We start from the raw sequence: 14,174 nt of genomic DNA on the forward strand, positions 1-14,174 counted from the left end.
AGGGACAGCGGCAGGCGGAGCGTGAGGGCGGCGGCTCCGGGGCCCGCGGCCGCCCCGCCCCGCCGCGCCCTGTGCCAGCGCCGGGCTGCCCGCAGCCTCCCGCCCGCACGGGGAGGGCGGGAAAGAGGGAGGGAGGGAGGGAGGGAAGGAGGGAGTGCCCGGGGCCCGGGCGGGAGAAGCGCCCAGCGCAGGGCGGGCCGGGGTTTCGCGCGGGGCTTTCTCCGGCCGGCGGCCGGCGCTGGTGTCCCGGGAATCCCTTGGCCGGGCCCGGCGTCCCGCTGGTCCCGTGGGCTGCTGCGGGTGGGCAGGGGCCGGCGGCGGCCGCGCGAGCCGGAGTTTCCCGGTTATCCGCAGCAGTCGGCGTCGGGCTCCGGGCTCGGCAGCGGCGGGGAGCGTCCTTCTCCGGAGAGCCCCGAGCCCAGGTAGCCCGCGGGCGGCGGGGAGGGGGCTCTGCCTGGGGCGAGGGCTCAGGGAAGCGGCGCTTTGCCTGCTGGCCGGCCCGCACTGACGGAGGAGCAGCTCCCGCTGCCCGGCTGCTGCGGGCGGCGATCGCTGATGTGCGGAGCTGGGAGCTGCTGCACAGCAGAGCCATTAGGGCAGCGCAGTGAGACAGAAAACTCGGAATAACAACTTAAAAAACGCTTCTGCCCTGCAGGGGATGCAGTGCCGAGCTTCCCGGAGAAGCTCTCCCTATATTGTAGGTTACAATTCTGTTCAAATACGTTTTAAGTGGGGTTTAAGAGGAATAATCAAAATTTCCTGTGTCTTTCTTTGAAAGCTCACGGCTATCTTTCAGAATTAGCTAAAGAGGTAAAATAGTAGCCAGGAAAAATCTTTCTGCCTCAGACTTTCCAAATCTCTGGTGGTTTGCTGGGCTGTTCATATAACCTGTATACTGATGATAAATTATATTGTACAAAAAGATTGTCTTTGGGAAATATCACATTACTTCAGCCATTGCTTCCTTTGATTTTTTTTTTAATGTTCAGAAGCAAGATTATAATTCTTAGTAAAAATTTGGGTATGATGGCAAGAATTTTTGGAACTTGACAATTGAACTGGATATAGTACTGGATATGTTAGATAAGAACTAAGCTGTTGGAGTTTTGCTGATTTGCAGTTACATGAGGAGAAGTTATTTTCAAAGTCACCACGGTTATGGTATGAAAATTGCATTCTTTCCTTATTGTGAACAATTGTTCTTGCCTTTAATCTAATAATTTCTGCTCGTAGTACTAAGCTTCTCCTTAGGAGATGGACTGAAAAGCTGCAGTAATTTTCTTGAAATTCTTTGTGTAGCCATGAGATAGAGAAAGAAAAGGATTCCTTACCCTGCCTCTCTCTTTACAGAGCTACATCAGTTGCTGTAAATCTTAGGGTAAGAACTGAGATAGCAGGGGAAGTTGGGTTTCTTTCCATTTCTTTTTATTTTTTTTCTCTCTTTTAATTTCTTTGGTATACCAGTTTGGCATGGAACAGCTGTGAGGCTGTAAATTTTGCTGTTTATGTTCCTGCAAGTGGATAATGAAATGTGACGATCTTTCCTCGATTTAGGATGTGATTTGCAGGTCATTATCCAGGGATGATTCCCACTAATGTCAGTGGAACTTAGTTCAGTGATTGATTGGGTTAACTTTCCTATTGGGCTGTGTGGTCCACAGAGTACAGACCTTGTGTGGAAGGTTTTCTTTGGATTTGTCAAGCCCATGTTTTCTAATCTAGTAATATCAGGTCCATGACTTTAGATTAAGGCAGCAATTTGGTTTAGGGCTTTTTAGATTGAGTTCCAGAGGTCACTTTTAAGGTATGGCATTTTAAGATTGTACTTGGAGCTGGGGGCGGGGGGGGAATGCAGCTTTTCATCTCTGTTTCTTGTAGAAATCCATCCTTGAACATGAAAATTCAGTTTTGCTTCTATGTTACTCAAGTTTTTAGACTTTTTCTGCATTTTACTATCAAGTATTTATAATGTTAGCAGGTGAAGGTTGCACTCCTCACCCCAATGCAGCATCAAGCTATACCTGCAAATCTTTATGCAGCTTTATGCATTATAATAAGATAAATTTACCTTTGAAGTGCTGTTGGGTACAATCATTCACTGTAAAACAAAAAAGGAAAAAGCTGCTCTTCACAAGCATTTTTAGGAGCCTGGGAAATGAAGAACTTCAGCACACATGAGTTACGTGCAGAACCCAGAAAAAGGATGAAGTGAGGTAAACAAAACGCCAGAAAATGCAGCTGGCTGGGAGGCTGTCGCTGTGCAGCTTTCAGGAGTGATGCTTTAGGAAAGGGCTGTCTGGTGTGGGGTGCCAGTCAGCAGAAACTGTTTGGCTAAAAAAGGCTGTGTAGCTGCTGTCACTGTTCTTCGTTAGCCCAGCCAGTGTTCCCCTAAAAGAAAAGAATCAATAGAGACCAGGCCAATGAACTCGGTGTACTGCACAAAAATACCCTGGCTAAATGAGCTCCTGTATAATCCAGGTCTGCCGGCTGCAGCAGTAACATGTAGGCTGCATGAAGGCTGCTCGTTAGCACAGTTACTGCAACTAAAGTGATTATCAGGGCCTGTATTGATGTGTGCCTACATTGATCCAACGTAAAAACAGCCAGCAATGAGTAGCAGCAAACCCAGCTGAGAATTTCTGGTTCCAGGGGTTTTAGGTAATTCAAATGATGGGGAGAAATTACTCCTTTTAAACATCAAAAGCGATGTGGCCAGCAGGTCCAGGGAGGTGATTCTGCCCCTTACTCAGCTGTGGTAGCACTGCATCCACACTGCATCCATCTGAGGTCCCCAGCACGGCAAGGACACTGACCTCTTGGAGCGAGTCCAGGAGAGGGACACCAGGATATCAAGGGGCTGGAGCACCTCTCCTGTGAGGAATATCTGAAAGAGCTCAAATTGTTCATCCTAAGGAAGCAAAGGCTCTGAGGAGACCTTACTGCAGCCTTTCAGTAATAAAAAGAGGCTTAAAAGAAAAACTGGGGCAGAATTTTTAGCAGGGCCAGTTGTGAAAGGATGAACGGTAATGGTTTTAAACTAAAGTGGGTTGATTCAGACCAGATGTAAGGAAAAAAGCTTTACCATGAGTGTGGTGAAACACTGTAATATGTTACCCAGAGAAGTGGTGGATGCCCCATCCCTGGAAACATTCCAGGTCAGCTTGGATAGGGCCCTGAGCAACTTGTTATAGTAGATGTTCCTGCTCATTGCAGGAACATTGCATTTCCTTGAACCAGGTGATCTTTAAAGGTGCCTTCCAACATAAACCATTCCATGATCCTGTAGACTGGTCACCCAGGTACAATATAAAGATAAACGTGCCTTCCTGTGGGACTAAAGGCCTAGAGAATACTTGGACAGTGTAAGAGGAGTCATCTTAAGAGAGAGGATGAGATCTATTTGTCAGGCTGCAGCCTCAGATGAAACACATCCTGCAAGAGGGTGTTTGAAGGAGAGGCTTCCTCACATTCCAGGGGATGGGTGTGTAATAGATTCTCTTGTAATTAAAATTTCTCTTCTCTCCAGAGCTTTATTTCTAAGTAACAGTTTTATTTCATTAAAGAATATTAAGCTTAAGGTTATTATTACAGGTCCTAAGGAGAACAGAATCAAGTGTCATACAAAGTTTTGTCTGCAAGAAGGATCTCTTTATCACAGCCTGGTTTGAAAGTGAGTACAGTTCTCATTGTCAACATCACACCATATGTAATAGGGCCTTAAATGATGCACAGATATGTACTCTGCACCATTTCAGGCCCTATTACATATGGTGTTTGCAGAGAGTGAGAGAAGGTAGAGGTATATGTAGCTTGGTATGTGAGGAGAAGTCTCGCAAAGTTATGGAACCATACCTGTCTGTAGGAAATTAAATACTTAAATGGATGCTAAACACTTCCAGAAATATAGTAGTTAAATATTTAAATGCATGTAAAGGTTGGAGCAGGATTTGGAACAGAATAAATGTTTGTACTTCAGAGTATAAACGAACCTCTTGCTGGGGATAAGTGGAAATTTTCTCTCATGTCTGAAATGCCTAGTACCAGACTTTTTCTTTTGGTTTAAAGTTATCTAAGAAGCCTCATATTCTGTTTGTTTTTTTGATACTGTTAAATGCTTTACTAGTCAAGATTTATTTTTTTTTTCCCATTTGGTGTTTCAGAATATAGGTAAGGATATATTATCTGTGTGGCATTGTTTTAGAAACATGGTTTGAATTTTTAGAAGCATTTTTATGCCTAATAGCCTTTTCAGAATTCTACTATGGACTTAATTCAATTCTTATTCTGTAAATGCTTAAACACTGGCTGGAAGTACTATGAACGCTGTTCTTGCCAACTTTGTTGTAGCTAGTGACAGTTCACATTGTCTAACACTAATGGTTATAGCTTTTACAGTATGAGTGAGTGAATTGCCAGAAAGACTTGGGAGATCTGGAATTCTCTGGACTGTTCAGGGAGTTGCAGTTGCTTAATTCAGTTTAATTTAAATGTTTGTGGCAAATGTAGAAAGGCCTCTGACTTGATTTAGCTTTGACATTTTTGACTTTGTGATCATTAGTAAGGTAGATGTGGAGATGATAAAATGTAAATGATTCACTCTTGTGGGGGTATCATTTTGTAAACAAAGCTAAATGTGTTTATTCTAATTTTTATGGATGGGTTGATACTTAAAAGTGAGAAGGTTGAGTCTAACAAAAAATCCAGAGATGAGCTGTAATTCAGAGCCTTCTCTTTTTCTGAATGTCTTGTACCTTTTCTGCTCTTTGACTTTCCACTGCAAGTCAAAACACATCTCACAATGGATTGGAAGCTGTGGCTTGGTTGTAGATTTTCATACAGTACATGGCATTTTATGCAAAGCCAGTTCATCCACATATGTTCAGTCCCATGCCTTGTAAGGAATATGAGTTAAAAATTGTAAACAAAGATGAAGACAAAGAACCTGCTGTGTTCTGACACGATTTTATTTCATCAGAGCATGCAAGGGGGAAACTTGTGTTCCATTCAAATGACACACGTATATGCAGAAAACCTGTTCTTTTTCTTGGCATATGTTCAAGCTCTTGTTCTGTTTGGCACAATTAATAGATTTTAAAGTAGCATTTCCCTGCCTTGACTTATACTAGATCTGAAAGAAAAAGATTCTATTGTTTCTTCAAATTAGAGCATGGCTCACCATGGCATTTGTATTACACCATCTATTTTACAGCACAGGTTACTGATTTTAAGAAGCAGTTTGTGTCATGCCAGGCTGTGAGAAGAAACAGCTGTCTTTGTCTTGTCTCTGAGAATTTGTGTTTAGCAAAATCAAAGTAGTTAAAAATTATTTCTCCATTCTTTTTCTACTATGGATTGTGTACTTGTCTTGAGTCTAACAGGGGCATTGTATGTACAGGTTTTTTTACAAGAGCATTTCCAGTGTCCTACTTTATTTCCTGTTTGTATCTTACACCCCAGTGACTGGATCAGGTAAGCTATCAAGGTTCAAGAAAGGAAATTTGTGTGGTTCTAGGTGTTTGCTTCTTATCCAGAAATAAGCTGGAAGTATTAATTTTGAAGGGTCTGAGCCTAAAACTGCTTTGGCAGCAGTGCAAAAAGTGCCTCCTTGTGTGTGTGTTTTTCTCCTGTATCCCATCTGCCTCTCACACTCTGTGTCCTTTGCATTTTGCTGAACTTTAGATTGGTTTCCGAGGCTTGATGCCAGACTAATCTGGATGCAGGTGGCCCTTGTGGAAAGGACCACAGGGGAATGTTGCCTGATTGAAACCTCAGCATCCGGTCTTACTAGCTAGTACAGCTAGTCTGAGACCTGTGTAGGACATCTGTATCCCATCATTTTTCCCTGTGGCCTTAGTCCAACCTCCAGTGACTTCAGAACAGTGACTGTTCCTTGTGCTGGGCCAGAGCACATGGAGGTGTCAGCACAAGGGGGTGTGACCTGCAGACCACCTCTGGCACAGATATTGTAAGTTAGTCAAGGTCTGAATGTGGACATCTCAACTCATTTAACAGGTAACAGTGCTGAGGACTGCTGGATATTGAGCTGATTTAATCCCCAGGGAGAAGCAATGCAACAGAACCAAATGCTGCCATACCTTTCCTAGATGTCCCTTCCCAAGAGCTGCAGATCTCTTAAAAAATAAAGCATCCTCTACTGTACAGCATACTGTACTGGCTTTAGTCATCTTTAAACTTTTCTGGGGTGTCTAAGCAAAAAGTTAGAAACCTCTGCATTATTTCTTCTTAATCTGTTACTTCATTTCTAAACTTCTTTTATCAATAGTCAGAATTCTGACTCATTCTCTATCTTAAAATTTCTCTCTGATGCTTGGTGAGAGTGGTGTGGCATTAATTTCCACTGCACACACTTCTGAGCTTGTTTTGATGTTTCTAGGTGTAACTGGGGCGTGGAGCCAAACTGTGCAATGCCTGCAAGGTCTGTTTGTGAACAGCTGTTCTGCGTTGGCAACGTGAACCAGGGCAACCATTTTCACGCTGAAGTCATGGTCATGTGCTCTGCATTTGTATGTCATTTGCAGGATTCAGGCAGAATGCTGATGATCGAGGATGCAAATATGTAATGCAATAAAGTGCCATGGAGCAAGAGAACAGAAATAAATGGTGTCTGCTTTGTATTCGTGACCAACAGCCTGGCAGTGTTGATGTGGTGGGCAAGGGCTGGTTAGAGTTCAGATAGCTGTCCTCTCAGTGATTGCTGCTTTTGCTACCTGTTCTTTAAATGCTCTCAACTTCATCTTTTCCAGGAAAAACAAAATGAAGGAACTAGTGTCAAACAGTACAACCAGTATTTCTCAAGCCAGGAAAGCTGTGGAGCAATTAAAAATGGAAGCATACATGGATAGAATAAAGGTAAACTTAGGCTTATTGTTGATATTTTGAATTCACTGATATTTTGGATTCACTGGCTAGTTTGTGGAACAGTATGCCCTTAATAATGCAGAAGTCAGGAATCTGTCTTGAGCAATTAAAAAATACTCAGTTCTGTGAGTGAGTTACATACCAACTGTGGGTTCTAGTGAAGTGATTTCCAAAGCCTGGCTTCAAGTCTGCTTCTGTGTGAGTGTCTGTCATGTTTGTCAAAAGTGGTATTTTGTGAAATACTTAAAATCAGCTGGTGGGTGCTCTTCCTTGTTACCTCTAGCTGAATTTAAGTGCAGTTCTGATTTTTTTATTTTTCTCCTTTAAGAATTGGAATAAATCTTTAATTGCAAAATTTTTGAATAATGATGAGACAAGCTGAATTGCTTTGCTTTGTTTTGTTTTAGTGCAGGCATCATTGCACAAAAATCGTGTGAGATTGCAGTGTCCAGTTATGATTCTTCACACTTGATAATGTGTTGTATGTGAAGATTTGGTTTCATCATGCATCTTGTGGATTAAATATTATCATTAAAGGGACTATTAAGCAGAGGTTTTCTGGTTTTTTAACAAAAAAATCCCGTGGATTATTCTTGCATGTCGTTCTTTCCACTAGGCTAAAATTTTGTGAAATATCAAGAACCTAGAAGCTAAAAATGCCTTGGAAGTTTTTAAGAAAGCAATGCTTATTTCTTTTGCTCTCTTCCTCTGAAAATAGGGAATAATTATTTCGATAAAAATCCAGTCTCTACAAGGAAGAAGTTCTTTCCATCTTTAAAAAGTAATGCATTGAAATTACCCAGTTCTCTACAAAGAACTGTAACCAAGTTGCTACAAACTGTAACTGAGATTATTAAGTCAGTAGGACAATTTAGAAATGTTGTACATTAAAATCTTCATGTAGGTCTTTACTAAGTCTGTTTGTCCATCCGTCCTCTGTGCTGAAAGTCTGCATGTAGTCAGCATGGGGACAGTAGTATATAGTTGTGATTTTTAAAATAGTCTCAGATCACAAACTCACCAGCTGGAGAAGTAATATTTATAATTCAGAAATATTAGTACAAATCACATGAGTGGTCAGTCTTGCTCATATGAAAAAAGACATTTCAGTCACTGTTTTGTGGCAGTTTTTAGTGATGTCTTGTAAAACCATTGAAGTGGTAAAAGTGCTTTCTCTGTTTCATAGCGTGTCACAAATTCATCACATAACCTGTTCACAGGGACAGGTGTTTGCTTCCTGCAGTAAAAGAAGGTCTGCCTTGGTTAGTCCCAGGTCATATTGCAGCTGCATGGACAGAACTGACAAGGGAGGGTGTGGGTGGCAGAGGAAAGTGTTGGAAAGATATGGCCCAGTTTACTGGCACTTGAAATTGTTGTTACTTAGTAGATTGCCTTAAACTTGCTTCTGTGTGTGCAGTGGCAACTGTCAGGTCCCACATCATTAGGTCAGTTTTGCAAATAGCTTCATTAGTTAGGTGTATAACATTCTTAATTGCATATGCAAGAAAGACATAGCTACAATAAAGACATAGGTTATTTTTATAGTCAGTTTAATTAAAATGAACACAGTTATTACAAATGTGGCAGACCTAAAAAACAGGTAGCTTGAAAGTGCAATTATTTCACTTTTTGAAACAGCCTGGGACCAAAAACACACAAAAGAAAATTGGACGTGTTTCAGAATTATGAGGGCTCCTACACTAATATAAAACAAATATAACTTTTCAAAATGCATTGATTTCTACAATTTCTCTGAACAAGCATATGAGGGATTGTGAGAAACAGTTGATGGGCTTTTTGTCCTTCAAAATCTGCTTGGCTTTTTAATCTTGAATCAGTTAAGTGTGTTTCAGCACAGTCAAATTTTACCAAGAGACTTTCCAGTGGTTTCAGTGGGAGATTTTAAGTTCTCAGATCATTACTGTAAAGGTAGATCAATGAACTTACTTCCTTTTTTTTTCCTGGTGTTTTGCATCTGATTAAACTAGTTAGACATTTAACAAAAGATCAGGGCTTTCCAAATAATTTAATTAAACCCTCTTTTGCAAATAGCTATAGCCAAGTTGTTATTGCCACAATAGGCAAGACCACATTGCTAACATGGAAGAAGTGCCTGTGTTATTGACTGGGAAAATCAGAAGTTCCAGTTTATTTTTCTACTACAGAGGCATTTTGTTTCCAATGCAAATTACAGCAGCTGCTGTAATCAGCAAGAGTTGCGTCTACTCATTTAAAATGCTGTAGTTAAAAGTATGTTGATAGTTGCTGACTCCCCACTGTATTCTGGATTTTTCAACTAATTTAAGAAGTCCTATTAAGTCCTCTAGCCAGTCAGAGCAGCAAAGCAGTGCTGTGTTCTGAGATTCCACAAAGACAACTTGCTGCTGAGGTGTGAAAGAGGCAGGACAACTCAAGAGATGGTTGGAATTATTGGTGTATTGATTGGTAACTGGAAGGAGGATTTTTATAAACCATAGGAATGCCAGAAGGATCATAATTGAACCTGTCTTACCTGGCAAAGGAACAGCTAGAGTTATAAAGGAGAAGTAAGTAGGAAGCTGGAAATACAGATCTCAAGCTAGGAAACACCAAAGTAAAATCAGGTGAACAGTGGCCTCATGACTAGTAGAATAATGTGTCTTCTAAAGGTGCTAGCAGTAAAATTGAGAAAGTAAAGTTAGTATTGGTGTTTATCAGAGTTGTCCTCAGAAAAAAAGCACTACTTAATCTTTTCAAGCGGAAAAGCAAGCGTGCTCTGACATTTAAGACCCTTGGCATATCAGTTATCATTCCATTTTCTTTTTCCTAAAGAAGATAGGAAGTATTCCTAACTGGTCCTGAATAGTGTTGGGAGATGAACAGTGAGAATGCCAATAAATGTGTGTGAATGTCTTTGTTTTAGATATAAAGGATAAGCAGAGTGGGTGTTGTTGCAAGGATGGTAATTAGTCACAATCCATGACAAGGCAGAAGACATTGTAATTGCAGCATTTTGCCCTGTCACTGAAGCTTATAATTATTAGTGCAGCTAACAGGATGTACTAACTCTGTCAGTTTTTATCACCTCTTCTACTCTGAAATATAATGGTGAAATTTCACAGTCCTCCTGAGACTAATTCTTTAAAGCATCAGGGTTGAGTGATTTGTTGGACATTTTTCCCTATTGTTAAATTGATAACCAGATGTGGTTTTTGCAAGAGTAAGAGTAATTCTACAAAATGTGAGAATCAGTGTGATACCTATATACTCCATCTTCTAGTCCATGCACCTTAAACAGATTTTTTAAAAAAATGAGATGTTAACTTTCTGATAGAATTCATCAATCAAACTGGAGGCTGATTTTTTTTCCTTTAGCCACTTCTGCAATATGTATAAATCACTTTGAACTTGCAGACCAAGCCGTACTGCACAGGAAAGCTGACATGATAAATGCGTTCACTTCATTTGAATATTCAAATCCCATGCATTTATTTTAATTCTTAGGAAAAGCTATTTTGAAGCTGTCCAGCAACATTCAGCTACAAGTAACCCCAAAGGCGAGTAAAAGCTAGGATAGATTGGGCTCCATCCCACTCCTTCCATGGCACGCAGTCAGCACATCAGTGTGTGAGCACAGCCCGCAGCCCTGGCCGTGGGGCACCTCTGGCTGCTGCCTGTGCCCAAGCAGCCATCCCTGCTGGACCTCGGTGCCATGCCCAGTGCACAGGCCTTGCACCACTGCTCTTCCCAATAAAGACACTGAGCAGGCAACTTGCTGGAGGCAATATTGTATTTTGCTCTTTTTTGGTCTGACTTTGCCAACACTGCTCCACAACCATGGGAACTCATGTTTTCATTGCTCCTGGACTGTGATCAGCTCATTTAACTCCCTGTTGTGAATGGTCATTATTCCACTGTGCAGGCCTAAGTTACTCTACTTTTAGTGCAGAAATGGTTATAATTCACCTTTTTTATGACTACTGTAATCCCAGTGGGAGGATTTTTCTTCTCAAAACCTTTTATTTGTTTAAAGGATGAAAATAAATGGTCTTGTGCAGGTTTAGTTTGTGACAATGATCATGTTCCTCAGTTTCTTGTTGCAGGTTGTTTTTTTGTATAAATTGTACTAGGGTTTGTTTAAAAGCAAACTAAAATGTGACTTAAACAGTATGACACTGAAGGAAGGCTTTCTCTTCACAGAAGGGGGTGATGGGGCATTGGAATGGGGTACCCGGGGAGGTGGTGGAGTTGCCATCCCTGGAATTAAGAAAAGACTGATGTGGCACCAAATGCCATGGTCTAGTTGACAAGGTGGCGTTAGGTCAAAGGCTGGACTTGATAATTTCAAAGGTCTTTTCCAACCCAGGTGATTCTGTGAATGTGTTACTCTGCTTCACAACATTCTTACCAGCATTACAGGACAAGTTAGCTACAAAAATGTATGCTGAGCTTCTACTAGTGAAACATCCCTTTTTTTTGTTATATCATTACAAAGCACAGCAATATGTAGAGAAGCAGGAAATTGTATTATTGGGTTTCTCCCTTCTAAGAACGTGGTCTGAAATTGTACTGCTCTTCCATTGAATGAAAAGCAATATATTTGGGCTGACATTGCTTATCCACGCATGAAACTAACAAGATCATTACAGGAAAATCATTACAATCCTTTGTACTTTGAGGTCTGTTACTTTCAACACATTTTTGTTTTACTTGCTTCTTTCTTCAGAAGCACTGGTCCTTGTGAACATCTCTTCTGATTTTTTCAGTTTTCTGTTTCACCTGTGCCCGGCAGCCTTCTGCTCAACGTAGTGTCTCTGCCACCCTTTTGTCTTACAGGCCAATTCAAAGACAAACTGATTTTAAATAACCTCAACACTCTTATTACCTCCATTAGGGGGATGGTTTATACTGGGGTGCCAACCACAGGTTCTCCATAGGTTTAAGCATTCTACAAAGACATACAGAAATTCAAAATAAAGAAAATAGAGAAATAAAGTCTGCAACCGTCTTCAGAAGTTCATTCAAATTTCATGCAAATTCTGATTCAATACTCATTGACTTCATAGATCTAATCTGAAGCCTACTATAGGCTTATTTCTCCCAAATTTGCCCTAAACCAGGACAGCTGGGTTCATGTCAAAGCAAGCAGGGCGTCGGGAAGCTTAAAGCAAACACTGGGGACACACCTGCTGGAAAAATACCAGAAATGGGATTTGTTTCTTCTCTTCACTGTAGCTGTGCAAACATACTGACCCTGGTGTTTGATGAGGGACAAGCTGTCACCGTGCTCAGAGAAAAGACTTCTTTGTAAACACTCCAGAATTCATTTTCTCAACTATCAGAATATTGAAAACCCAAAGCAAAGAGATACAGATAGCCATTAATATCTTACTGACTGATCAGAACAAAAAGTTTTGTAAACACTTTCTAAATTCTTGAAAAAATAAATGAGTCACTATGGCCTGCCACCACCAATATTCTTATGGCACAAAGCTGCAAAAACTAAAAGGTTTAATATTTAATTTACTGTAAAATAACTTGCTTTGCAAATTTTCAACACACTGCTACATTTTTGTATGTATTTGTATTTTTATAGATTTTTCAGTAAGCATAAATCCATGTCCTGAATTTGGAGACCTGAGAATTATTTATTTTAGAAGTATAAAAATATTAAGTTAAAAAATATTAAGGCAGTGCTCAAGTTTAAATGAATGCTGTGAATAAAGGACGACTTATAGTAAGGTACTAAGCAGAAGACATTAATCTTGCTTCATTGAAAAGAGCAGTATTGAGCTTAAATGAGACCTATCACACATGGTGTTCAAGTTTTGTTCCTGATTTATTATTTCTTTTTAATCTCATAGTCATGTGCATAAGGAACTTTTTTTTTTTGCAACCAGAAGAGCAGAGGGTAGAGAGAGTATGTGTGGAAAACCTTAAAACCAATGCAAGGGAGTAAGAGCTGAAGCAGGTTTCTCTACAGAAACACACTTCAAGGAGAATCCTTATTGCTTATGGCTGGTTAACATATAAATGTTTTAATGACTGTGTGCTCCTGACATCCTTCTGATGCAGAGAACAGCTCAACGTGGATGATATCAATCAATACCATCTATGTCACTGTATTAGATAAAATGTGTGTAAGGATTACTAGGCCTAGGAGGAGCAAATTGAGAGATGTGACTTATCATTAAAGGATAAAGCAATCTACTCCCTGTTTTACGATAGCTTCCATTATCATTTGCTCTATGAAAAATATTTCTGCAATTCAGATTGGTTCAGAATTAAGTGTTACAGTAGTTCTCTCTTCTCTTCTATTAGGTATCCAAGGCTGCAGCAGATTTATTGGCATATTGTGATGCACACATTGGAGAAGATCCCCTTATTATTCCTGTACCTGCATCTGAAAATCCCTTTAGGGAGAAGAAACTCTTTTGTACTATCCTTTGAGTTAGTTTTCAATTAAAAATGTCATCTGCTAAAACTTGGTATCAGTGTTGCATGCTTTTAACATTTTTTTCTTCAGATGTCAACACTTACCCCATACCTACAATATTTTTGGAAGGTAGTGCAATTTTGGCTAAAAAAACCCCCTAAAATTAAAAAAAAAATAAGAAAAGAAAAAATTCAAGGTAATGCTTATCTTTCAGAGCAATGTACAAGTTTGATTTCAGTACTTCATAAATATTCTTTTGGTCTTAGTAAAAATACCAAGTACAGTATCAAATTGTAGATATCTTTGCCAGTAATAGATTTTTCTGGGATCCAAATGAGTCATATCAATTCTTGAAGCTATTTTTAACATTCTTATTTTCCTTGGAAGGTGAATTCAATTCAATTGCCTTTACAAAATTTCTATCTAAAGAGAGTAGCATGACCTTTTCCTCAAGTAGCACTATTTAGGAAAAAGTCCCAGTAATTTACATTGTTTAGAGTGATTGGTCTTATAAAGTAAGTGGTGTCTATAAATATGTTTTCTGAAGACTGTAAAAAACTTGACTACAAAAACAATCCTAGTAAATTGCCATTGTAGCTACGAGCAGAATGAAGATGTATAGTCACACATCAGGATTGCATCAATAAAAACGTAGAAAAATGTGGTTGCTTGTATCAATTATTTTGAATTATAATGATTTGAATTATTTAGAAAGTAAACTAAACTGTGAAATAAATGTTCCTGAGGGTTTTAGTCTGGGATGTAAAACTGCCCTGAATGGCACAGGGATTGGGAATTACATTTTCTGAGCAGCCCTCTACATGCTTTTGCCCATGAGAGTAGGACTTTATGGGGCTGTAGAGTAATGGTAAATAAATGT

The 14,174-nt window shown here is 40.0% G+C and overlaps 1 protein-coding gene across 3 annotated transcripts; it reads left to right on the forward strand.

Annotated features, from left to right (window-relative positions):
• Positions 1–147: 147 nt before the first annotated feature.
• Positions 148–13,958, forward strand: GNG4 (G protein subunit gamma 4). Of its 3 annotated transcripts, none has more exons than XM_064413797.1 (3): positions 148–422; positions 6,765–6,870; positions 13,180–13,958. In XM_064413797.1, exons 2-3 carry the CDS (start codon positions 6,775–6,777, stop codon positions 13,306–13,308), a joined length of 225 nt encoding a protein of 74 aa, XP_064269867.1. In that variant the 5' UTR covers positions 148–422; positions 6,765–6,774; the 3' UTR covers positions 13,309–13,958. The 3 variants fall into 3 exon arrangements, with proteins under 3 accessions (XP_064269867.1, XP_064269865.1, XP_064269866.1); XM_064413795.1 differs by lacking the exon at positions 148–422 and adding an exon at positions 3,767–6,621; XM_064413796.1 differs by lacking the exon at positions 148–422 and adding an exon at positions 3,768–6,667.
• The last annotated feature ends 216 nt before the right edge of the window (positions 13,959–14,174 follow it).

This window comes from Passer domesticus, chromosome 3 (genome assembly GCF_036417665.1).
Source record: "Passer domesticus isolate bPasDom1 chromosome 3, bPasDom1.hap1, whole genome shotgun sequence".
Lineage (NCBI taxonomy): Eukaryota > Metazoa > Chordata > Aves > Passeriformes > Passeridae > Passer > Passer domesticus.

Coding starts and splice junctions, on each gene's coding strand:
- GNG4 (XM_064413795.1), top strand. CDS start 6,596: ATGGAGCAAGAGAACAGAAATAAATG. Junction 6,622..6,764: donor CAAGAGAACAGAAATAAATG/GTGTCTGCTTTG, acceptor CATCTTTTCCAG/GAAAAACAAAATGAAGGAAC. Junction 6,871..13,179: donor CATACATGGATAGAATAAAG/GTAAACTTAGGC, acceptor CTCTTCTATTAG/GTATCCAAGGCTGCAGCAGA.